Source organism: Diceros bicornis, chromosome 31 (assembly GCF_020826845.1).
Source record: "Diceros bicornis minor isolate mBicDic1 chromosome 31, mDicBic1.mat.cur, whole genome shotgun sequence".
NCBI lineage: Eukaryota > Metazoa > Chordata > Mammalia > Perissodactyla > Rhinocerotidae > Diceros > Diceros bicornis.
In genome coordinates, this window is record NC_080770.1 from 9,615,728 (window position 1) to 9,642,835 (window position 27,108).

At 37.6% G+C, this 27,108-nt stretch overlaps 1 protein-coding gene across 1 annotated transcript in view; it reads right to left on the reverse strand.

Annotated features, from left to right (window-relative positions):
* LOC131394917 (organic anion transporter 7-like) overlaps positions 1-26,637 on the reverse strand; it is a 37,424-nt gene extending 10,787 nt beyond the window's left edge. Inside the window, exons 1-6 of the mRNA XM_058526614.1 lie at positions 26,452-26,637; positions 19,024-19,470; positions 18,235-18,338; positions 3,291-3,445; positions 3,020-3,188; positions 1,592-1,715 (exon numbers count right to left, since the gene is read on the reverse strand). Coding sequence (XP_058382597.1) covers positions 1,592-1,715; positions 3,020-3,188; positions 3,291-3,445; positions 18,235-18,338; positions 19,024-19,425 — 954 coding nt within the window. The 5' untranslated portion in view covers positions 19,426-19,470; positions 26,452-26,637. The remainder of the gene's footprint in view (positions 1-1,591; positions 1,716-3,019; positions 3,189-3,290; positions 3,446-18,234; positions 18,339-19,023; positions 19,471-26,451) is intronic.
* Between the last annotated feature and the right edge of the window lie 471 nt (positions 26,638-27,108).

Consider the following 27,108-nt stretch of genomic DNA (forward strand, 5'->3'; position numbering starts at 1 on the left):
ATGTTAATTCTTTCAATCTATGAGCACAGAGTATCTTTCCATTTCTTCATGTGTTCTTCAATTTCTTTCAACAATGTTTTATAGGTTTCAGGGTACAGGTCTTTCACATCCTTGGTTAAATTTATTCCTACATATGTTATTATTTTTGTTTTGATTGTAACTGGAATTGTATTCTTGATTTCCCTTTCTGCTATTTCATTGTTAATGTATAGAAATGCAACAGATTTTTTTGTGTGTGTGAGGATGATTAGCCCTGAGCTAACATCTGATGCCAATCCTCCTCTTTTTGGCTGAGGAAGACTGGCCCTGGGCTAACATCCATACCCATCTTCCTCTTCTTTATATGGGACGCCGCCACAGCATGGCTTGACATGTGGTGCGTCAGTGGGTACCCAAGATGCGAACCTATGAACACTGGGTTGCTGAAGCGGAGCGCGTGCATTTAACTGCTGCTCCATCAGGCTGGCCCGAAATGCAACAGATTTTTGTATGATTGTTTTGTACCCTGCAACTTTACTGTTTTGGTGGATAATTCTATTAGATTTTTGTGTATTCTTTAGGGTTTTCTACAATATAAAAAAGTCATCTATTGAGATACTTTCCTTTTATACCCATTTTAATCAGAGTTTTTCTCATAAACAGATGCTGTATCTTGTTGAATGCTTTCTCTGCATCTATTGAGATGGTCATGTGTTTTTAATTCTTCCTTTTGTTAATGTGGTAAACCATGTTGATCGATTTGATGATGTTGAAGGATCCTTGCATCCCTGGAATAAATCCCACTTGATCATGATGTATGATCCTTTTGATGTATTGCTGTATTTGATTTGCTATTATTTTGTTGATGATTTTTGCATCTATGTTCATCAGTGATATTGGCCTATAATTTCCTTTTTTTTTGTGTTGTCTTTGTCTGGCTTTGGTATCAGGGTAATGTTGGCCTCATAGACTGAGTTAGGAAGCATTTCCTGCTCTTCAATTTTTTGGAAGACTGAGAGGGATATGTATTACATCTTCTTTGAATATTTGGTATAATTTACAAGGGAAGCCACCTGGTCTTAGACTTTTGTTTTTTTGGGAGGTTTTTGATTACTGTTTTGATTTCCTTACTAGTGATCAGTCTGTTCAGATTCTTTATATTTCTTGATTCAGTTTTGAAAAGTTGTATAATTCTAAGAATTATCAATTTCTTCCAGATTATCCAATTTTTTGCATAAATAGTTTCATAGTTTTCCTTATAATTCTTTGTATTTCTTGGTATATGTTGTAATTTCTCCTCTTTCTTTTCTGGTTTCATTTATTTGCCTTTTCCCATTTTTTCTTTGTGAGTCTACGATCTTTACAATTGTAAATACTCAGTGCTTTCTGCCATCATTGAGTAAAATATGTGTCCAATACTTTCAGCAACAGCATGTCCTTTCCTAATGTTAACCCAAACAATGTTAACACTCATTGAGAACCAGGAGAGCGAGGTCAGAAGACTTATAACCACTCCTGAGATCTTACCTTCCATTCCTCTTATGGATACTGACTCATAAAATGTCAGGTTATGCCTCCCCTACATGCCATATCCAGCTCCCATCCTCCTCACCTCCAGGGTTAGGGTGTTTCCAACATTCTTCCTTCCATTTCTGTGTGCTACTTGTCTAAGTTTCTTTAAGCCCTCCTTGGGTTTGTTGGTGATGATAAGCCACCGAGCAGACTCTGCCAGCCACCTGACCAAAGAACAGAACAGAGGTGCAGTTAACTCTCACATGCCCATTTTTCACATAGTCTTTGTCCAAAGATGTGAAGGGGTTTGGAATATGCCACTGAAAATATGTTTATTTGACATATTGATAATAATGAGCTGAAGGCACTTGAGAAACTGAAGATGCAGAAAGATTTCTCTAACCTCTCCCTTACTACCTCCAAGTCTGTCACAAAATTTCCCATATTAAAAGTACCCATCAAGTGCCAGGAAGAGAAGAACATTCTTATCACCAGAGACCGAGATTTGACATGAAATTGACTTTTATGAACAAACTTACTAACATAACTCATTTTCTCTTAGTTTCCCCATATATTTCCTGGTAACTGTTCCACAAGTTAATGCCTCCGACCCAAGCCACTTTGTCTTGTCACACCCCCATAATTTATAGAGTTTTTTTTGTGTGTGTGTAAAAACTTTTATAAGCTTTTTGGCCTATTGTCTTTTTTGAGTCTTCATTTTCCTTCTGAAGACTCACATGTATATGTAAAAATAGTAAATAAATTTGTATGTGTTTCTTCTGTTAATCTGTCTTACGTCAGTTTAATTCTTAGGCCATCCACAGAACCTAAGAGGGTAGAATGAAGTTTTTCCTCTCCTACAGATGCCTTTCCCCTGCTACCTAGTAAGTACCACTGTTCGGGAATACAAAAAATATAAATTTACATTTTCTTGTACCATAACTAGGAAAATACGAGGATGGCACCATAATGCAGTACACTTTGTCTGCTGGGAACACAGACTTGGAGTCATATTAGCTCCCCTCTTATTCAGAAGTGTCAATTTTGCAACCTAAAAATACAATGGGCCTAGTTAAATTTATATTCAAATAAACAGTGAATAACTCTTTAATGTAAATATGTTCCATGCAATATTTGGTACATAGTTATACTAAAATATTATTTGTTATTTATCAAAACTTTGAATTTAATGGGCCATTCTCTATTTTATACTGTTAGCACATAAAAATACAGAGCTCTCAGATAAACAGAAATTTCACACAAGCCATGAATAATTTTCAGTGTAACTATATGCCATATAACATTTGGGATGTTATTATGTAAAAATACGTGTTATTTATCTGAAATTCACATTTAATTTAGTGTCCATGGTGTTATCTGTCAGTCTTGTCTGTTCAGCTCCTGGAATTGCACAGTTTAGTAGAACACGTGCTCAAGTGTTGACCAAGGACAAAACAGAATTAATGTGTCCTGATTCCATGCATCTTTCATTCCAGGATCCTCTAAGACTGAGAGAGAGAGCTTATACCTTGAAGACAGAAGGACGGCAAATACTGGCACAGAAAACACCAGCTGGAGGGTGCGCCAGTCTCTAATGACGTAAGCCAGACCTCCTAATATTATCTGTCCAACACTGTAGGAACAAACTGTCAGTGTCATTCCCAAGGCTTGGAATTGGGGCAATGTCCATTCTAAAACTGAAAGAAAACACAAACAGGATTTTTACTTTAAATAACAGCAGAATGTCAACATCAAAGTCAAGGCTTGGAAAATGTACAAAATCAAAAGTGTTGACTTACTGAGCATAGTGCCATTTAGCAAGATGGTGATGACAGAAAGGCCAGCCAAGAAGCGCAGCGAGCAGTAAATGAGGAAGGTGGGAGCAAAGGCTACACAAGTGTCAGCAATGGCACACTGGAGCAAACACCATCTGAGCATTAACCTCCTTCCAAACCTGAGAAACAGATACAGGTTAGATTAGGGAACGATAACAACATATTGTAAAAGTGAGTTTGAAAAAGAAGGCACATTTTGAAATTTAGGGAAGTTTTTTGCATGTGAAACTTTCCACTTAAAACTTTAAAGGATGAACAGATAATAAGCAATAGATTTCAGGAGCAACCTTCCCTGTTTGTAAATAGATACGGAATATGACAAGACTTCTTCTCTAATCTGTTACCAGTAGATGTTTGACATTAATTGAAATGAAATAAGACAGGCTGCAATACTGGAAACTTTAACACATTATAAATATTCCTTGTACTATCAGATGCATTTAGCGTAATAGAAAGTCTGTATAGTGTCTAGAATGCAGTGGATCTTAGTCTCTACTTGGGACTCTAGGGCCCTGCAGGCTAAGGCTAAAGTAATGTGAAATGTTTTGTACTGCCATTGGTTTCCAGTTTCATACAATTGTGTTCAGAATAGATACTTTACATGATTTCAATCCTCTTAAATTTTCTAAGAGTTTTTTTGTGACCTAACATATGATCTATGCTAGAGAATATTCCACTTGCACTTGAGAAGAATGTGTATTCTTACTACTCTTATGTTGTTTTTCCTAATTGATTTGTATACTTCTCATTGAATTTCTTCACTTTTAAGAGATCTTAGTCCTCTCTCCTCTTCCACCTGAATCATGTCTAGATTTCTATCTTTGAGCTCACTAATTCTCTCTTCCATATGGTATGCTCTACTTCCAATGCTTTCAAGTTAATTTTTCATTTCATTAATTGTTTTCTCAATCTCCAGAATTTCTGTTTTGTTTCTTTTTTAGAGTTCAATCTCATTGGTGAAGTATTCCTTTTGTTCATTAGTTTTATTCCGGAGCTCACTGAACTGTCTTTTTAAGTTTTCTTGTATTCCCTGAGTTACTTCATGACAGCTGTGTTGAATTCTCTGTCAGTTAGATTGCAATCTTCTGTGACTTCAAGTTTGGTTTCTGGAGAGTTGTCATTTTCTGTCTGTTTTACCATGTTACTGCAATTATTCACAGTGCTTGATGAGTTGATCCTCTGCCAGTACATTTGTGGAAGTACACATCTCTCTTGTTTGGGTACGGTTTTGGTTACTTTGATTCTAATATGCTTCTGGTTGTATTTGAGATTCTGCACTTTCTGCCCTCCACAGGCATTCTCTGTGCCTTCCTTGTGCTGCTTATGCTTCCAAGGTTGCTCGTGCCTTGCTGTTATGATGTGGCTTCAGTATCGGGTGTTGCCACCTGGGTCACCAGGCTGTGAGCATCTCTGCTGCTTCTGGGGTGGCCTGGGTCTTATGTTACCCAACTGGCTCTCTTTGGGCTCTCCATGGGCTCAGGTGCTGCTTTCCCATGCACTACCTGGGTTGCTGCTTCTTCTGGGTTACCTGGGTGTGCTGATGGCACTGCTGCTGGGGGCTGTGTTAATAGATGTTGCAGCTGCTGCCAGGGGCTTGGAGTCCTGTATGCCTCACCCACTCCTGGTAGGGCTGCTGTTGGTGGTGCCACAACTAGGGGCTGGGTCACAGGTTCTGCTGTGGTTTGTGAAGCCTCATGTCACAAGTGCTACCCGCCACTGCTGGGGGAGGTGGAGGGGCTCAGCCATGAGTGCTGCTGCTGCTCCTGTAGCCTATGCCTCCAGTGCTGGTGTGCTTTTTGAAACTTCAGGTAAGGGTACCATTGTCTCTGCTGGGGGTTTCCACATTTTGGTTTGTCATCACCGGGGAAGAGGGAGAGAGCTGGGCCATCAGCACTGCTGTTTTCCTGTAGCCTCAGATTGTGGGCACCCTTTGCTACCACAGGGGGAGGGCAAGGGGTAAGCCGTGTGTGCTGTTCCTCCTCTTGCAGCCTCTGGTCTCTGGTGCTATTGCCATGTTTGAACCTTAGGTTAGGGCACTACTGCCACTGCTGGGGGTCTCTGCATTTTGGATCACTACCACCACTGGAGAGGGAGGGGCTGCTCCCCTAGTTCCATTGCCTCCTGGAGGTCCAGTCCACCTACCTTCAGATATATAGATGCACAGATCTCTCAGACATTCAGATGTGCTCTGCAGAGAGTCCTTTGTTGGCCAATGGATGTCCTACTGCTTGCGACTTAGAGGGGAGAGACAAAGGGAACAACTCACCCTGCCATGATGCTGATGTCACTCCTCTAGTTTTCTTTTCCATTTGTGTTCTTTTTCTGGCTTTGGCATCAGAGTAATGCTGGCCTCATAAAATGAGTTTGGAAATGTTTCCTCCTCTATGATTTTTTGGAAGAGTTTGTAAAGGATTGGTGTTAACTATTCTTTAAATGTCTGGTAAAATTCACCAGTGAAGCCATCTGGTGTTGGTCTGTTCTTTGTTCATAGATTAATGATTACTGAGTCAATCTCCTTACTTGTAATTTGTCTGTTCAGATTTTCTGTTTCTTCCTAATTCAGTCTGGGTAGGTTGTTTGTTTCTAGGAATTTTTGCATGTTGTCTTGGTTGTCCAGTTTGTTGGCATACCATTGTTTATGGTGGCCTCTTGTATTTCTGTGGCATCAGTTGTAATATTTCCTCTTTCATTTAAAATTTTGTTGATTTGGGTCCTCTCTGCTTTTTCTTGTTACTCTAACTGAAGGTTTGTCAATTTTGTTTATCTTTTCAAAGAACCAACTCTTAGTTTTGTTATTTTTTTATTGTTTTCTTGTTGTGTATTTCATTTATTATTTCCTTCTGCTAAGTTTGGGCTTAATTTGTTTTGTTTTGCTAGTTCCTTGAGTCATTGACTTAGATTTCCTTTTGGAGATCTTTCTTGTTTCTTAATGTAGGCATTTAGTGCTGTGACCTTCCCTCTTAGAACTGCTTTTGTCGCATCCCATAAATTTTAGTATGTTGTGTTTCCATTTTCATTTCTCTCAAGATACTTTTATTTCCCCATTAATTTCTTCCTCGATCCGTTGGTTATTCAGGAGAGTGTTGATTAATTTTCATGTATTTGTGAGTTTTCCAGTTTCTCTACTTTTATTGATTTCTAGTTTCATATGATTTTGGTCACAGAAAATGCTTTCAATCTTACTGAATTTGCTAAGACTTGTTTTGTAGCCTAACATGTGTTCTATCCTAGAAAATTTTCCACGTGTACTTGAGAGAAATATGTATTCTGCTGTTGTTGGATTAACATTCTGTATATGTCTATTAGGTCCATTTGGTCCTTAATGATGTTAAAATTCTCCTTTTTCTTACTGATTGTCTAATTGTTTCATTATTAATTATTGCATTATCTGGCTAGATGCACTCCATTGCTCCTCTTTTATTCTGGACATAGAGGAAGACTATATTTCCCAGTTTTATAATTAAGTGGGGTCCATACACCTTTGGGTTGTCCATGGACAGTGGACAGAAGTGTCGTAGGCCACTTCCAGGCCAGTCCATATAAGATCTATTTTGATTCTATCCATTCCATTTGAGAACATGGCTGGAAACAAATGATGAGAAAGTCACATAATGGAAGGAGTTGTTTCCTGAGTCATTGCCTTGAAGATGGGGGCCTAGATGGCTACTTGACTGACACCAAATTATGACATAGGTGAGAATCATTCTTTTATTGAAGTAACCGATTATGATTCTGATTTTTTCTGCAACCAGTTACCTTGATTAATACAATTATGCTGTGATTATAATGATGTTTAAAGAAGATAACTAGAGAAGCTTTGTTTGTATTTATTTTTGTATATGTTATGAAATTTATTTTAAAAAATATTTTATTTAAAATGAAAATGTGATATGTATCTATAAACAAATATGTCAAAAGAGGTTATGTAATTACACATACACATATCACACATATCCCAATTTTGCTTCAAACATGTAATTGTGGTGTATGTAAATATAACAAAATGATGTTAATGTTGGCTCCCACTTAGGCGGATTTATCCCAACCACTCTTTATTTTGGAAATTTTCAAACGTGAAAGACAGTTTAAATGAATACTATAGTGAATCACAGTAAAAACTTCAACTGGATTCACCACTAGATATTTTACTGCAGTGGCTTTACTTCTTTGTATATATGTGCACACACACATACTCTTTTTATGTTTTGTATTGCTGTTGAATCATTTGAAAGGCAGTTACAAATCATATGACACATCACGCCTAAAGTTTTAAGCATGACGTATTAAGAATAAGGATAGCTTCCAATATTATCACAATTCCATTATCACACCTAAGAATGCTAACAATAAGTCCATCATATCAGGTAGTAGACCATATTCAAATTGCCGCCAGGTCCTCAAAATATCTTTTTAGCTGTTATTTTTCTTTAGTCCATCCATGATGTATTTGGGGTTTACACATTGCATTTTGTTGTTATGTTTTGTTAGTCTTTTTAAATCTAGAATGATCACTTATTTTTCGCATGACATTATGTTTTTGAAGAGTCCAGGTTGGTTGCTTATAGAATGTGAGATAAGGACAATTTAAAATTTATTCCTAATTTTTATGTATATTCTAATTTTTACATGCCACAATTTTGTTCAGAAAATAACAAAAGGTTAAAAAATCAAAAAATATATTTGCCTTTCCCTCCTGATAGCTTTGAGAGTCCTTTTTAAAAATAGACAATATTTTTTAGAGCAGTTTTAGGTTCACAGCAAAATTGAGCAGAAGATACAGAGATTTCCCATACACCTCCTGCCCATCCACACTCACATGCATAGCCTCTCCCATTATCATATCCCCCACCAGAGTGATCCATTTGTTAAACTGACAAATGTACACTGATACGTCATAATAATCCAAAGTCCATATTTTACATTAGGGTTCACTCTTAGTGTTGTACATTCTATGGATTTGAAGAAATGTGTAATGACATGTACTCATCATTATAGCATCGTACAGAGTATTTTCCCTGCCATAAAAATCCTCTGTGCTAGCCTGTTCATCTTTCCTGCCCTCCATCCCAAGCCCTGGCAGCCACTGAACTTTTTACAGTCTCCATAGCTTTGCCTTTCCTAGTATGCCATACAGTTGGAACCTAGAATGTGGAATCATACAGTATGCAGCCTTTTCAGATTGGCTTCTTTCACTTAGTAACATGCATTTAAGTTTCCTTCACGTCTTTTTGTGGCTTGATGGGTCATTTTATTTAGCGCTGAATAATATTTCACTGTCTGATGTACCACAGCTTACGTATCCATTTACCTACTGAAGGACATCTTGGTTGCTTCCAAGTTTCGTCAATTATAAATAAAGCTGTTACAAATATCCATGTGCAGGTTTTTGTGTGGACATAACTTCTCAACTCCTTTGGGTAAATACCAAGAAGCATAATTGCTAGATCTTATGGTAAGAGTAGGTGTAGTATTGTAAGAAGTAACCAAACTGTCTAAAGTGGCTGTACCATTTTGCACTCCCTCCAGCAATGAATGAGAGTTCTTAATGCTCCACATTCTCACCAGCATTTGGTGTTGTCAGTGTTCTGGATTTTGGCCTTTCTAATAGATATGTAGTGGTATCTCATTGTTTTAATTTGCATTTCTGTCATGACATATGATGTGGTGGATCTTTTCATATGGTCATTGCCATCTGTGTGTCTTCTTTGGTGAGGTCTCTTATTTGTTTAGTTTTTTTGTTTTTGAGTTTTAAGTGTTCTTTATATTTTTTACCTAACAATTCTTTAGTATATATTGTTTTGCAAATATTTTCTCCCAGTCTATGGTTTATCTCTTCATTATCTTGACAGTGCCTTTTGTAGGGCAGAAAATTCAATTTTAAAGAAGTCCAGCTTATAATTTTTTTCTGTCATGAATTATGCTTTTGGTGTAGTATCTAAGAAGTCATCATTAATCCCAAGGTTATCTAGATTTTCTCCTATGTTATCTTCCTGGAGTTTTATAGTGTTGTGTTTTACATTACATCTGTGATCTATTTTGAACTCAGTTTTGTGAATGGTATAATGTCTCTGTCTCAATTCACTTTTTTGTATATGTATGTCTAGTTGCTTTACTACCATTTGTCAATGAGACTATCTTAGCTTCATTGTATTTCCTCTTCTCCTTTGTCAAAGATCAATTGACTCTATTTACGTGGGTCTATTTCAGAGCATTCTATACTGCTCCATTTATCGATTTGTTTATTCTTTCACGAATACCACACTTAATTACTGGAGGTTTACAGTAAGTCTTGAAGTCAGGTAGTGTCAGTCCTCCAACTTTCTTCTTCCTCTTCAATATTGCGTTGGCAGTTCTGGGTCTTCTGCCTCTCCATATTAACTTTAGAATTAGTTGTTGATGTCCACAAAATACTTTTCTGTGATTTTGATTTTGATTGCATTGAAACTATAGAACAATTTGGGAAGAAGTGACATCCTGAGAATCCTTTTAATATGCAGTAGGAATAGGGAAGGGCTTTTGATACTGACATTATACAAAGAGCCGCCAGTAAACAGTTTCTATTCTATGACAGAGAGTATGGCTTATCACTTCCTCCTCTTTACCCTAATTTAATGCTTCTATGATGCTGAAAGAGGCTAGGCAGAAAAGAATCTGATGACATTCTGTATATTCTCAAAGTCAGTGTCCTACATCAGGGTTCATAATAACTTCTTCATCATTATCAAGAAGCTTGAATGCATTAGCAATGATTGCCTTTCTCCAAACTCTGAACTACAGGAGTCCTCTCTTCTTTTCATTGTGAATAAGTAGACTGCATAAAATTTTTATCCTCAGTGGGATACTTTTGAGACCAAAAAGGGATGTTATTTATAATTAAACCTAGCATGCCTGGGCACATGGGATGACTGGTCACCCAAGGAATAGGAAAGTTGGGCTATTGCATTAGATATGCAAAAGGAAGGGGATTCTAGACACTGATGCTGAGTCAGCTTGTCTAAGCTCAGACTAGTGTTCAATCAGCACAAGACTATGATCACTAAGTTGGCTGTCTGAGTACCAGAAGTCCATGTCGGTACCCTGTGTCACCCTCATGGAAAGTTTTTATAATGTCTTTCTACAAGGGCACCAGCATGACTCTTCCCCTGCATTGAAGCAAAGATGAGGTCTGGTTTGTTTGAGAAATTCAAACCATGAAGATTTTAGTGTATTTATGTAAAACTGAACAGTAAGATATTCAACATTTTAAAGGAATCAGGCCTCCAGGGAATGTATGAGACTGCATATTTTTGAATTTTGGCTGAAAGGTATGTTCTAATGGGCAGAAGGGATATTATAAATGTATAACAACCAATACATGAGAATCACTGACCATTAATAATGGACATTGGCCTTAACACTTGGAGTGTTCACATAGAGATGCCTACTGGGCCATATATTTCCCCTTTAGTGGATGAGTAATGGGGAGATTGTTGCTTGGATATTTGCGAGCTGAATGTCAGTCTGGCTAAAGTTTATGTTTGGGGTTTGTTTTTTCCAAGCAGGTCATATTCTTACTACTGCTTTCCCCTACTTGACCTCTCCTGCTGCATGACTAATAGGCACTTGGAATTTACTATGTCCAAAACAGAAGTCTTGACTTTCTCCTACATATGGGGTCCTTTTCCTGTTTTCCCTCGTCTTATTTAATAGTATCAGCATTCATCCATTTGCTCAGGCTAAAGATATAGACATCATCCTTGATCTTCCATTAGCCATATCAAAGACTTCTTCTTAAAAATTTGAAACCATCAGGAAATCTTATTGCATCTTTCTACAGATAGCTTCCCAATGCAGCTTCTTGTTACCATTTCCATGGTCATCTTCCTAATTAAAATTTCCATCATTTTTCCTTAGAATTATTTGATAGTCTCTTAAATAATATCCCTACCACCACTTTTGCTCCCCTAATTAATTATCAATGAAGCACTAATAAAGAGGATTAAAATTCTATCATAATACTTTTCTTAAAAGCCTTTGATGGGCACATTTCAGGTTCCAGGAATAAAGGACTTTAACTCTACAACCTGCCCTCCACTCTCTCTAAAAATAGCAAAGAGCCTGTGCATAACAAAAAAGCAGCTACACAAAGAGAGTATTGGTGTGTTTGAGAGTGAACAGCAGCAGGTAGTCTGTGGTGGGGAGTGTATGGCCCCTTAGAGGAGAGCAGATAGGGAACAATGTAAGGAAGATCCTGTTTCCATGACTGTAACCTGGAATAAGGTGCAATCCACACAGTAAGTACAGTGAGTGGGGTACATGTGCAAACCCTGCCCTCTTGTGGCCTGGAGAACAAGGTGACAGACCATGGGAGACTGGGAACACTGAAGAGAGTGAGAGTTCCAGCAACAGAAACTGGCAAAGAGGGGATCTCTAAATTATGTCTACTGCACATCCCTGACTGGCCCCTGAAACATACACTTGCCAAATAATCTCAAAGCTGGTCAGCTAAAGACAAAGATCTGAACTGAGGCCAATTGCCTAAGAAACAGTTTTTAGTTCAACCCCAGGCATGAACATTACACACTAAAGTGAAAGAATCAGTATTACTGATGAATAATAATGCAATCCAGAATCTCTACAACTTAATATTTATAATAGTGATGGCAGAATTCAACATTTCCTGATATGTGAAGGACCAAGAAAATGAAACCCATTTGCAAGAGAATTAAAATCATTCAAATCTTATCGTGAGGTGAGACAAATTTTGAATTAACTAATAAGTATTTTAAAGAAGTAGTAGAAGTATCCTCCAAGATGTAAATAAAATATGATTTAAGAGTCAACCCCTTGGCCAAGTGGTTAAATATCTGCATGCTCCTCTTTGGTGGCCTGGGTTCGCGGGTTCCAATACCAGGCATGGGCATACTCCACTCATCAGCCATCCCATGGAGGCATTCCAGGTACAAAGTATAGGAAGATTGGCATGGATGTTAGCTCAGGGCTAGTCTTCCTCAAGCAAAGAAAAGAGGAAGATTGCCAGCAGATGTTAGCTCAGGGCAAATATTCCTCACTTTAAAAAAATATATGTATATTATATATATATATGTGATTTAATAACATATGAAAATCACAGCTGTGAAACAGGCACTCTCAGCAGAGAAATTGACACAGAAAAACCAAAATAATTGAAATGCTAGAACTGAAAAAGTATAGTTTCTGATATAAAAATTCACTGTATATACTTCACAGCCATGTGGACACAAGAGAGAGACTATGTGAACTTGAAGATAGAGCAATAGAAGTTATAGAAGGTGAAGAACAGAGAGAAACAACGGTTTAAAAAAATCTACACAGAGCCTCAGTGTGCTGTGAGTCAGCAAATATTTCCAGCAAAGACCAGATAATTTTTATCTTATGCTTTTTGAGCCACATACAATGTCTATCAATGTTCATAATTGTTTTGTCTTTTTATATTAATATTTGTGTTTCCTTTATATTACAGCTAAATATGTATAAAATTAAATTTGCCATTTTAATCATGTTTAAGTTTATAAGCCAGTGACATTAATTACATTCACAATGTTCTGCAAACATTATTACTATCTTTTGCCAAAACAATTTCATCACCCCAACAGAAATTCTGTGCTCAATAAAGCATTAACTCCCTTTTCCTCCATTCCCCCTAGTTGCTGGTCACTTCTAATCTACTTTTCTTTCTTCATTAATTTGTGGAGTCATGGGAGTGGAAGCATAAAATATTTGTCCTTTTGTGCCTGTCTTATTTAGCTTGAGATTCGTTTGTGTCCTACATAAAGTTTACCCCAGAGAATATTCCATGTGCATGTGAGAATTTTGTGTATTCTGCTGTTGTTGGGCTCTCTATATGTGTGTTGGGTCTAATTGGTTTAATAGTGCTAAAGTTTTCTCTTTCTCATTGCTCTTTGGTCTAGTAGCTCTGTGCATTGTTGAAAGTGGTTTGTTGAGTTATGTAACTGTTATAGACTGTCAATTTCACCCATCAACTCTCCCACTGCTTGCCTCATATGTTTTGGGCTCTGTTGTTTCATGCATCTATGTTTATCATTGTTATATATTCTTGTTGAATTGACTTTGTTAAAATCAATATATGAATTCCCTTTTTTTTTTTCCTCATAACAATTTTTGAGTTAAAGTCTATTTTATCTGATATTAGGAATAGTCAACCAAGTTTTCTTTTGGTGACTATTTACATGAGATATCTTTTTCTATCCTTTCATTTTCAAGTTATTTGTGTCTTTAGATCCAAAATGTATCTGTTATAGACAGCATATAGTTGAATTCTATTTTTTTTGTGTGAGGAAGCTCAGCCTTGAGCTAACATCTGCCAATCCTCCTCTTTTTGCTGAGGAAGACTGGCCCTGAGCTAACATCCATGCAGATCTTCCTCCACTTTATGTGGGATGTGACCACAGCATGGCCTGACAAGCAATGAATTCTATTTTTTTAACCCATTCTGACAATCTTTGTCTTTTGACTGGAGAGTGTAATCCATTTACATTTAAAGTAATTACTGATAAGGAAGGACTTAATTCTGCCATTTTGCTATCTGTTTTCTGTATGTCTTACAGCTTTTTTGTTTTTCATTCCCTCTATTACTGATTTCTTTTTTGTTTAGTTGATGTTTCTGTAGTGACATGCTTTGTTTCCCTTATCATTTCCTTTTATGTATACTCTATAGATATTTTCTCTGTGGTTACCACATAACATCCTAAAGTTATAGCAATCTAGTTTGAATTGATACCAACTTAACTTCAATTGCATCAGAGTCTCTACATCTACACAGCTATATGCTCCCCCTATTTTTGATATTGATATCATGAATTACATCTTTATACACTTAAATATAGATTTAAAATTATTTTTAATGATTTGTGTTTTAAATTCTTTGGAAAATAAAAAGTTAATTTACACACCAAAATTACAATAATACTTGGTTTCATATTTGCCTATGCATTTATCTTTATCAGAGAACTCTTTTCTTCATATCTATTTCTTCTTTGGGCTGCTGTCTAGTGCCCTTTAACTTCAAACTGAAGGACCCTTTTTTAACATTTCTTGTGGGATAAGTCTAGTGATACTGAACTCCACCAGCTTTTGTTTATGGGTAAGTGTCTTAATTTTTAACTCATATTTACATGATCCTTTAGCCAGATATAGAACTCTTGTTTGGCTGTTTTCCCTTTCAGCACTTTAAAAACATCATCCCACTGCCTTCTGGCCTCCCAAGTTTCTAAGGAGAAATTAACGAATGATCTCATTGAGGAGCCCTTGTATGTGATTAGTTGCTTCTCTCTTGCTGCTTTCAAGATTCTCTCTTTGGGCCAGTGTCAGTGGTCTAGTGGTTAATTTCAGTGTGCTCCACATTGGAGGCCTGTGTTTGGTTCCTGGGCATGGACCTACACCACTTGTCAGTGGCCATGCTGTGGTGGCAGCCCACATACAAAATAGAGGAAGATTGGCAACAGATGTTAGCTCAGGGTGAATCTTAATCGGCATAAAAAGAAAAAGAAAAGATTCTCTCTTTGTCTTTGGTTTTTGATGTTTTGATTATAATGGGTCGCAGTGTGGGTCTCTTTAAGTTTTTCCTACTTGGATTTCCTTGAGATTCTTGGATTTGTAGATTGACATCTTTCATCAAATTTTGGAATTTCTCTGCATTATTTCTCACATAATGTCTCTGCCCCTTTTTCTTTCTCTTCTCTTTCTAAGACTCCCATAATTAGTATGTTGGTTGCTTGCTGGTGTTCCCTAAGTCCTTTAGGCCGTGTTCACTTTTCCTTTTCTGTCTATTCATCTGACTCAGTAATTTCAACTGTACTATCTTCATGTTCACTGTTTCTTCTGCCTGCTCAAGTCTGCTGTTGAAGCCTTCCAGAGAAAATTTCAATTTGTTATACTTTTCACCTCCAAAGACTCTATTCAGTTCCATTTTTATAATTTCTATCACTTTGTTGATATTTTCCTTTTATTCATGTAGTATTTTCCTGAGTTATTTTAGTTCTTTTTCCATGTTTTACTTCAGTTTTTTGAATATATTTAGGACAGTTATGTTAAAGCCTTTGTCTGAATGTCTGATTTCTGGGCTTACTCATGAACAGTCTCTGTCAGGTCTTTTTTTTCTCTTTTAAGGGCCATATTTCCCTGTTTCCTGCATGCCTTCTGATATTTTTTTTTGTTGAAAATTGAGCATTTGACACTTATAATGTGGTAACTCTGGAAATCAGATATTCTCTCTTCCCCATGGTTTGCTGATTCTTTTTTAAAACATTGAATGGTTTAGTAGTCTAACTTGGAGACATTTCCAAAATATTTTGCAAAAGTATTAGCTCATGTTCAGCTAAGTTCTTACTGAGATTTTCTTGAGTGCCTGGGGGTCTCCCAGTGTTTCCAGATTGCATCTGTTTTTGGGCACTCCTTAAAGACTTAGCTAGGCTTGCACTGTGGGTAGGTATCAACCTGAGGTAAAAGCTTTAGTTGTTCTCATGTCTTTGCTGAGCATGTGCTTTGCCTGGCCTTGCACATGGCTTTCTAAATTCCTCCTTATATATGGCTGTTTTTTAAAGTCTCGATTTCCCATAGGGTCTCAACGAAGCTTCTCTTTCAGGTCTTAGATGGTCTATAGTATGTGTTCAGCAGCGCTTATTTTATGTCAAAATCTTTTCAAGTAAAATACTCAGAAAACCAGAAATAGAAGAATATTTCTTAAACCTCATTAAGGGTATCTACTACAATCCTATAGCTCACATTATACTCAAGATTGAAAGGATCAATGTGTTCTATCTAAGGTCAGAAAAAGGGAAAGATTTTACCATCTCTCACCACTTTCATTAAGCATGTTATTGAATGTTCGAGCTATGGACAGAAAAAGAGTATAAGGAAAAAGATAGGAAAATAATAAGTAAAAGTATCCTTAATGACAAATGAAAAGGTAGTGCTGTGGAAAACTACAAGGAATTCACCATAAAGCTACGAGCACTAAAAAGCAAATTTATCAAGATGGCTGTTGGTAAGGTCAGTATATAAAAGTCAATTTCATTTTTAAATAACAGCAATGAGTAATTAGAAGTTAAACTTACAAGAAACAACTACATAGCCTCGAAAAACAGTTCATTAGTATTTAGGCACATGTGTGTGGTGATGGGTTGTAATTAGTATTTGGGTGGTGAGCATGAGAACATGATGTAATCCATGAAGAAACAGAAGTGTAATGATGTACACCTGATATTTATACAATGTTATAAACCAATGTTACTGCAATAAACAAAAAACTAAACTAAAATAAAATAAAATGCATAAAAAATGAATAAATAAAAAAAGAAAGAACTTTAATGGAAAAAATGTATGATTTTTTCTAGAAAGTATAAATGTTGAAAAAGGAAATTAAAGAAAATATAAATAAATAGAGAGTTTCATAATGTTAATAGACCAGAAAATTCAGCACGCTAAAAATGGCAATCTAACTCAAACTGATATGTAGATTCAAGTCAAACTTAATAAAATTCTAAAGAAAACCAATTTTCTGACTTCCCACAACATAGTATGGCTTGCTTCTTTTGACTCTACCCAAATGTAATTGTCCAGTATCTAAATATTTGTGTTTTGTTTCTTCTGGTCAACTGCATGGTTTTGATATTCATTCATGTTACTGCATAAAGTAGTTCATTCCATTTCCTGTATGTGAATTTATTATGTGGCTATTCTGCATCTTATTCTATTATTGACATACTCTAGATTGTTCCTGGTATTTGGATATTATGAATAGTTGAGTGTGTTATTTCAAAAGTATCAATTTGTTCATGCCCTTCTCCTACACATAATCCTTCAGTTATTCCTCTCAGGTTTCTGATGAAATTCAAAATCCTTACATTGTCTTTGCTCCTCAATTTCAGCTAGTTCTCCACTGTAATCTGCTACTAGGCCCTTTCCATTCCACACCTGTACTACTCTGTGATCCATAATAATTGATATGTCTATAATTTCTCATGACACTGTCACAGAAGGCTGGGTTACTAGACTGCTAAAAATGAACACTCTGACTCTGAACTCATTTACATGTTACATTTACTGTGATATATTTAGTGTTCACATTTCTCAGCTGAGACTACTGTTAATAATATGCTGGTCAATGGTAAGGGGCACCTCATATCCAGTTCTCTCAGGAGAGACACGGTTGGGTGTCAACAGTGATTTCAGAATAAATCTGTTTCAGAAGAAGTACTGTCTGGCACAGAATACCCCGAACTTCTCACATGACAAACTGTGACAGAAGTTGTGATTCAATTAATTACTTTACAGGATTGCAAAACTTACCTTAAAAAACCTGTTTTTGCAAACACAAAAAGTAGGATTCCTGACATAATTTTTCAACAACCACCAAGGACACTTTGCATATACCCCACAGGTTGTGAAGAAAAATCTACCCATCACACTAGGCCAAGTAGACCATGATGACCATTCTCTGGGAAGCCACAACCATTCAGCTCACAGGCTCCAGGGAGGACTGAACATGGCACACGTGGTCAAGGCCGACACAGAAGATTTCCATACCTGTGTCTCAAACAGGCTGAATCTCATCCATGAAACATTTTCCTCAGCATTCCCATAGGTAACACTTTCTCATGTTTCCAAACCACATGTTATAGAACCTCCTCTGTACACCTTGTCCTTATGTGTTTTCAGATTTGATGGCAATGTTATTACGTGCCCTGTACACCAAGCTCAATGTTGAAAAAGTAGCTCTCACCACACTGATTAATTCTCTACTCATATTTCTAGAACACTGGAGACCAAAGAGCTCCGGGACAGCGTAATAATTATTTTTGAAGGAAAGAATGAATCGTGAAATGATGAAAATACTCAGGAAAGAGAGTTGAGATCCCAAGACACTCACCTGTCTGATAAATGGCCATATATAATGCCTCCCACCAGCATTCCAGCCATGAATAAGAATTTAGACACTGAGATCAGTGACTGAAATTCACATACCAGGTCCCACTGGAAGAGAAGGAAAATTGCAAAGGAGAGGTCCATAGCAGCTTATAACCCTTCATTGGAAACACCTCAGCATTACTTGCAAATTTTAGTATATCGGATCCCTATCTTCTTTTGCAGCTTCTGATTATGCATTACCTGACATTCTCATTTAGATCTCAGCTTAAAGATAACTTTTTTCTGGAAGCCTCCCCTAAAACTGTAGGTTTTACTAATGCTCTGTTTTATTCCATGCTGTTTCTTACTCTTGGCCATAGAGTGCAATTATTCGAGTTTTAAAATGTTATTTATGCCTGAATTTCATCACAGACCTTCTTACATAACTGTTCTGGGGTATAGTCTGAGCATGTATGTTTTCATCAATCTCTCAAATGTTTATAATTTGCAACCAAATAGTAGGCATTACTGACCTAGCATAACATTTTTTAACTCATTACCTCAATTACTTGCTTAAACTGGGTTCTTTAGAATAAAAGCACTAGAATAGCAGGGTTCATGTCTATTTTGAATTCATTAGTATCATTATTTATTTAAATGTGAATCATTTAATAAAGAAGCCATTAATATTTGCTGAAAGATAAAGAATGAGCACCTATGTAGTGATTAAAGTCTTCAAGCATGTTTTTTATGTGTTCTACCTATAAACACCCACACCATGTACTCACAGGACTTCCATGGGGACTCTTACCTCAGTCACAGTGGTGGAGGAGTAGGAGCTTCGGTCATACACCCAGCCATTCACACAGGGCTCTGTGTCTGGTTCACTCATGTTAGGGAAAGTCTCATTCAGGTGAAGGAACTGCCACTGGGGGAGGAGAAAGCGACGACACTTCTCTGGCCTCAAGTTTGAATCCAGTGGGATGGAGATTCTCAGGAGGGTGTCTTGGCTGAGGATCCCAGTAGCATTAGCAGAGACAGTGCCATTGTCGAGTATGTGGACCCAGCAGCGGTGACCAGGGACGGCTGCAGTGAAGTTCTCCAATAGTATATGAGGGTATACTATGATGTTGGAGATACAAATGAAAACCATCTGAATGATCTGGAATCTCCCCAGGCCTCCAACTTGTTCCAGGAAGTCCTGAAAACCCATGGATGCTGAAGAGGTGATCCGCAAGATGAAGCAAAATGACTGTCTCTATAAAAGTTCAAAGAGAAAATATTTCCTTTTACACGTCACACTAAATGTGTCATGACCACACTTTCTTCTCAATTGGCCCTGTCTCACCTCCAAAGCAGGGCCATGGGAGGTGTTTCTCCAAATTGTGTTAGGGTCACGTAAGTAGCTGTTTTCATTAGTCACAGAGAGAAATATTTTGCTGAGGTACTTCCTGCAGTTGACAACTAAATCTGTTAAATGTGAACTTTGTAAAAGTTCTTGTCCTCATCAGTGCTTCAAAGTCACCTTTGGACTTTGATCTACAGAAATCTTAGTAAACAACCTAAAATAAACCTGCTATATAGTATGCAGTTCTTCCCAGAAAATTTAATTGGTGAGACTCAAAAGTGAAATGCCTTTTGATTTTCATTTGAAAAGTAGAGAAAGCATTTTGCATGTTTAGTACTGAATTTTGACTAAAAGATTTAATGAAAACAGTGGAAGTTAAATTAAAGCTAGCAAAATATGGCGCAATCCTTTCCCTTTCATAACTGACATTCTGCTTTAGTTACAATCACACCACAAATTCACACTGAAAATACGTTTCTCGAAATGGGGATAGAGTGGGCAGTGATGAAGGGCAGAAGGGTGAACCAGTGGTAAGCTCACACAGAGGCTTATTTGTAGTGGTTTATTGATTCACCCAGACAACATTTGTGAGGACCTATCCTGTGCTAGTTTGATGAATAAAGCAATGTTTCAGATAATGTCTTTATGGCTCTTAAACTCCAGTGAGTAAGGGAGAAGCAAATAAATAATCACACTCTCATGTCATAAAATTCCTATTTGGTACATGCACAATGTGCTAGAGAAGAATTGAAAAGAAAATATGGGATAAAATGTCATAGCACTACGGATTAGCACTAACTCATCTTCTAAAAATTTCCTTCTTTATCCATTCGTCCCTTGATGGGCACTTAGGTTGCTTCCAAGTCTTGGCTATTGTGAATAACGCTGCAATGAACACAAGGGTGCATGTATCTTTATGCGTTGGTGTTTTCAAGTTCTTTGGATAAATACCCAGCAGCGGAATAGCTGGATCATATGGTAGTTCTACCCTTGATTTTTTGAGGAATCTCCATACTGTTTTCCATAGTGGTTTGCACTCCCACCAGCAGTGTATGAGAGTTCCCTTCACTCTACATCCTCTCCAACACTTGTTGTTTCTTGTCTTGTTAATTATAGCCGTTCTGACAGGCATGAGGTGATATCTCATTGTAGTTTTGATTTGCATTTCCCTGATAGTTGAACATCTTTGAATGTGTCTGTTGGCCATCTGTATATCTTCTTTGGAGAAATGTCTGTTCAGGCCTTTTGTCCATTTTTTAATTGGGTTGTTAGTTTTTTGTTGTTGAGATGCTTCAGTTCTTTATATAGTTTAGAGATTAACCCGTTATCAGATGTATGGTTTGCAAACATCTTCTCCCAATTGTTAGGTTGCCTTTTCATTTGTTGATGGTTTCTTATGCTGTGCAGAAGCTTTTTAGTTTAATGTAGTCCCATTTGTTTATTTTTTCTATTGTTTCTCTTGCCTGGTGAGACATGGTGTTTGAAAACATGTTGCTAAGACCAATGTCTAAGAGCGTACTGCCTATGTTTTCTTCTAGAAGTTTCATAGTTTCAGGTATTACATTCAAGTCTTTAATCCACTTGGAGTTAATTTTTGTGTATGGTGTAAGGTAAGGGTCTATTTTCATTTTTCTGCGTTTGGCTGTCCAGTTTTCCCAACACCATTTGTTGAAGAGACTTTCTTTTCTCCATTGTATGTTCTTGGCTCCTTTGTTGAAGATAAGCTGTTCATAGATGTGTGGGTTTATTTCTGGGCTTTTGATTCTATTCCATTGATCTGTGTGTCTGTTTTTTTGCCAGTACCATGCTGTTTTGGTTAGTATAGCTTTGTAGTATATTTTGAAATCAGGAAATCAGGAACAAAGCCTCCAGCTTTGTTCTTTTTTCTCAGGATTCCTTTAGCTATTCAGGGTCTTTTGTTGTTCCATATAAATTTTAGGATTCTTTGTTCTATTTCTGTGAAAAATGTTGTTGGAACTTTGATAGGGATTGCATTGAATCTATAGATTGCTTTAGGAAGTATGGACATCTTAACTATGTTAACTTTTCCAATCCAAGAGCATGGAATATCTTTCCATTTCTTTGTGTCTTCTTCAGTTTCTTTCAGAAATGTTTTATAGTTTTCGGTCTACAGAAATTTCACCTCTTTGGTTAAGTTTATTCCTAGGTATTTTATTCTTTTTGTAGCAATTGTAAATGGGATGGTATTCTTAATTTCTCTTTCTGCTACTTCGCTGTTAGTGTATAGAAATGCAACTGATTTTTGTATGTTGATTTTGTATCCTGCCACTTTACTGTATTCGTTTATTACTTCTAAAAGTGTTTTGGTGGATTCTTTAGGGTTTTCTGTATATAAAATCATGTCATCTGCAAATAGTGAGAGTTTCACTTCTTCCTTTCCAATTTGGATCCTTTTTATTTCTTTCTCTTGCCTGATTGCTCTGGCTAGGACTTCCAGTACTATGTTAAATAGGAGTGGTGAGAGTGGGCATCCTTGTCGGTTCCTGTTCTTAGAGGGATAGCTTTCAGTTTTTCACCATTGAGGATGACATTAGCTGTGGGTTTGTCATATATGGCCTTTATTATGTTGAGGTACTTTCCTTCTATCCCCATTTTATTCAGAGTTTTGATCATAAATGGATGCTGTATCTTGTCAAATGCCTTTTCTGCATCTATTGAGATGATCACATGATTTTTATTCTTCATTTTATTAATGTGGTGTATTATGTTGATTGATTTGCGAATGTTGAACCATCCCTACATACCTGGAATACATCCCACTTGATCATGATGTATAATATTTTTAATGTATTATATGCGATTCGCTAGTATTTTGTTGAGGATTTTTGCATCGATGTTTATCAGTGATATTGGCCTGTAATTTTCTTTTTTTTTTGTGTTGTCCTTGTCTGGTTTTGGTATCAGGGTAATGTCAGCTTCGTAGAATGAGTTAGGGAGCTTCCCCCCCTCCTCAATTTTTGGAAGAGTTTGAGAAGGATAGGTATTAATTCTTCTTTGAATGTTTGGTAGAATTCCCCAGGGAAGCCGTCTGGTCCTGGACTTTTATTTTTGGGGAGGTTTGTGATTACTGTTTCGATCTCCTTACTGGTGATTGGTCTATTCAAATTCTCTACTTCTTCTTGATCCAGTTTTGGAAGGTTGTATGATTCTAAGAATTTATTCATTTCTTTCAGATTGTCGAATTGGTTGGCATATAGCTTTTCATAGTATTCTCTTATAATCTTTTGTATTTCTGAGGTGTCTGTTGTAACCTCTCCTCTTTCATTTCTGATTTTATTTATTTGTGCCTTCTCTCTTTTTTTCTTGGTGAGTCTAGCTAAAAGTTCGTCAATTTTGTTTATCTTTTCAAAGAACCAGCTCTTGGTTTTATTAATTTTTTCTATTGTATTTTTAGTCTCTATTTCATTTATTTCTGCTCTGGTTTTTATTATTTCCTTTCTTCTACTGATTTTGGACTTTGTTTGATCTTCTTTTTCCAGTTCCTTTAGGTGCATTGTTAGATTGTTTATTTGAGATTTTTCTTGTTTGTTGAGATAGGCCTCTATTGCTATAAACTTCCCTCTTAGAACTGCTTTTGCTGTATCCCATAAATTCTGGTATGTCGTATTTTCATTTTCATTTGTCTCCACGTATTTTTTGATTTCTTCTTTGATTTCTTCGTTGACCCAGTCATTGTTCAGTAGCATTTTGTTTAATCTCCACGTATTTGTGGCTTTTCTGATTTTCTTCCTATAGTTCATTCTAGTTTCATACCATTGTCGTCAGAAAAGATGCTTGGTATTATTTCAATCTTCTTAAATTATGGAGACTTGTTTTGTGGCCTAATATGTGATCAATCCTGGAGAATGTTCCATGTGCATTTGAAAAGAATGTGTGTTCTTTGGTTTTTGGATGGAATGTTCTGTATATATCTACTAGGCCCATCTGTTCTAGTGTATCATTTAAGGCCAATGTTTCCTTATTAATCTTCTGTTTGGATGATCTATCTGTCAGTGTAAATGGAGTGTTAAAGTCCCCTACTATTACTGTGTTACTGTCTATTTCTCTTTTTATGTCTGTTAATAATTGCTTTATATATTTAGGTGCTCCTATGTTGGGCGCTTAGATACTTACAAGTGTTATATCCTCTTGCTGGATTGTTCCCTTGATCATTATGTAATGCTCTTCTTTGTCTCTTTTTACAGTTTTTGTTTTAAAGTCTATTCAGTCTGATATGAGTATTGCTACCCCAGCTTTCTTTTCATTGCCATTTGCATGGAGTATCTTTTTTCATCCCTTCACTTTAAGTTTGTGAGTGTCTTTATGTCTGAAGTGTGTCTCTTGTATGCAGAATATATATGGGTCTTGTTTTTTTATCCAATCAGCCACCTTAGTCTTTTAATTGAAGCATTTAGTCCATTGACATTTAAAGTAGCTATTGATAAATATGTGCTTACTGCAGTTTTTTAACTTTTTCTTTTCTCACTGTTTTACTAGTCCTTCTCTGTTCCTTTCCTCTTCTATACAGAATTGATGGTCTCTTTAGTTTGACCTCTGTCTGAAAGCTTTACTCTTTAACTCCCCTCCTCCCTCTTTTTATGTTTTTGATATCATATCTAACATCTTTTTTGTGCATTTGTATCCATTACCCTCTTATCATTGAAATAGATAATTTTTCCTACATGTGGTCTTCTCTTTTCCCCTTAAATCAGTCCCTTTAACATTTCTTGTATCACTGGTTATTGGTGACAAACTCCTTTAATTTTTGCTTGTCTGGGAAATTTTTGATCTCTCCTTCCATTTTGAATGATAACCTTGCCAGGTAGAGTATTCTTGGCTGTAAGTTTTTTCCTTTTAGCACTTTAAATATATCATGCCACTCTCTTCTAGCCTGTAAGGTTTCTGCTGAGAAGTCAGCTGATAGCCTTATGGGATTTCCTTTGTATGTAACTTGTCTTTCTCTTGCAGCTTTTAGTATTCTCTCTTTATCATTAATTCTGAGCATTTTGAATATGATGTGTCTTGGTGTGGACCTCTTTGGGTTTATCTTGTTTGGGGCTCTCTGTGCTTCCTGTAAGTGGATGTTGTTTCCTTCCTTGGGTTAGGGAAGTTTTCATCCATTATTTCTTGAAATAGATTCTCTGCCCCTTTGTCTCACTCTTCTCCTTCTGGGACACCTTTAACACGGATGTTAGTGCGCTTGATGTTGTCCCAGAGGTCCCTTAGACTGTCCTCACTCTTTTTAATTCTTTTTTCTTTTACCTGTTCAGCTTGGGTGTTTTCTTCTAGTCTTTCATCCAGCTAGCAGATCTGTTCTTCTGTATCCTCTACACTGCTTTTGAGTCCCTCTAGTGAATTTTTCATTTCCAGTGTTGTATTCTTCATTTCCAATTGGTTCTTTTTTATATCTTGCATTTCTTTGTTGACATTCTCACTGAGTTCATCTATTCTTCTCCCCAGATCAGTGAGCATCCTTAACACTCTTAGTTTGAACTCTCTGTCAGGTAGGTTGCTCATTTCTGTTTCACTTAGTTCCTTTTCTGGGGTTTTGTCCTGTTCCCTTACTTGGAATGTATTCCTTTGCCTCCTCATTTTGCCTCTTTCCCTGTGCTTTTGTCCATGTATTAGGTAGGTCAGCTACGTCTCCTGCTCTTGGATAGGTGACCTTATACAAGTGATGCCTTAGGAGGTCTGCAGTGTGCCTCCCTCAGTTCTCAATGTTCCAGGAGTGACCCCTCTTTGGTCTACATGTGTCCTTCTGTTGTGGCGTGTTTTCTCTCCCTGTAGGCACCCAGGGAGGCTGAGTTATGCTCCTGCCCAGCTGTTGTAATGCTCAGCTGCTTGTAGTTGTTGTGGGCCCTTCAGTCTCTTTATCAGGTGTGGGGAGCCCCAGCACAGTTGACTGTAAGTTCTAATACCACATTTGTGTTGCAGTATTTCTTTTAAGTGAGTAGGCTCCCAGCGTGGCAGGTCGTTAGGCTCAGGGCCTTACAATTGCTGTAAGCCTCTAGCCTATTAGGTCTCTTTTCAGCTCTCTGAGGATTGCAGCTTTGTGGGGCTCGCCTCAGTCATGGGAGTTCCCACTTGTTTCAGGCTTTGGAAGGTGGGGAAAACCCCTTATGTGGGTCTTTGAGAAGCACAAGTCTTCTGCAGCTGACAAGCCCTGCTGCCCACAGGTCCACACAGAGAGTCAACACAGTCCTGCCCCATGTACATGCCCCGACCTCCCGAAGCAGACCCAGTCTCTCCACGGCAGGAGCCCCACACACTCCACCACCACCCCCCACTTGCCACCCGCTCCTTGTGCACGCCCTGCCCTACTGAAGTCGGCTCAGTTGCCAGGCTGCAGAGAATCTAGTCACCAATCTATGCAGGCCCACAAGTTTCCTGAGGGCTTGTTGTTGGGTGAGGCCAGTCCCTAGGGTTGGCTGCCTGCCCTGGCTGAGCTGGATTAAATCAGTGCTCTAGTGGGCGGGGCATACTCTGGGCTAGCAAGCCCCAGGGAGAACTTCAATGCTGTCTGTATCAGCATTCCCACATCAGGCCACAACAATGGCCTCCGCCAATGTCCCAGTCCCTGGAGAGGTCTCACCTCTCACTGCAATGCACTCAGGGCCTATCAGGTGAGTCTCTTTTCACCAAAGCACTGTACACTTTTCTTTCTGGTGATTTTAGGTTGCTTTCTGAAACGGGTGAGTTTGTGCATGGGCCCTTTAAGAGCTGGTTTTTATTTCTTTGTGCACTGGCTTTTCTGGGGGTACTCCCCAAGGTTTTAGTAGCAGGCAAAGTCAGATATTATGCCACTCATCTCCATCGTGCTTGGCCCAAAAAATGCCTACAGTGGGTGCACTCTCCAGCTCAGGGCCCCACTCCTCCAGGGAGGCTGTCTACCTTTGGGCTGCTCCTGGGCAGCTGTTAAGCTGGCGGCTTGTGGAGGTGGCGTTTATCCTTTGCCGAAGGGAATCTGGCTCCTCCACCTCAACTAGGAGTGTCGTTTTTTGCAGGAGTTCCTCTTATCCAGTTTTCAGTTCTCTCTCGGGGGTAATTTTTCCACGAGTAGTTGTAAATTGGCTGTGTCTGCGGGAGAAGGTGAGTTCAGAGTTTGCTTACACTGCCTCACTAAATGTTTAATAAACTTCCTATCATTTAATTTGGCTTAGCAAAACTCAATTTTCAAGTTACCAAAACCAGTTTGGAAGCTGTTTTTAAGTAAACATTCCATAAAATATAATGTTGCCAAAAAGTTTATTAACTCTCATCCCAATTACATCTATCTAAGTTATTTACTCCCTACAATACATTTAGAGTTGTGAGAGATCAAGATTTGGCCACCCTGAAATATATCTCTTTACCTTGATTGTTTCCTCTGAGGGACATTTGACCTCCCCCACTAACTGCCTAAAGAATTTGACATGGTGGCTCCTTCCTGGAACAGATCTTCTATCATGATGGCTGTAAAGATAATGTAGGATAGAGGTTACAATAGGAAAGGCACCAAGCCTCTTTTATCAAAAAACTTTGTCTCTCCTTGACCACATTATCTATAGA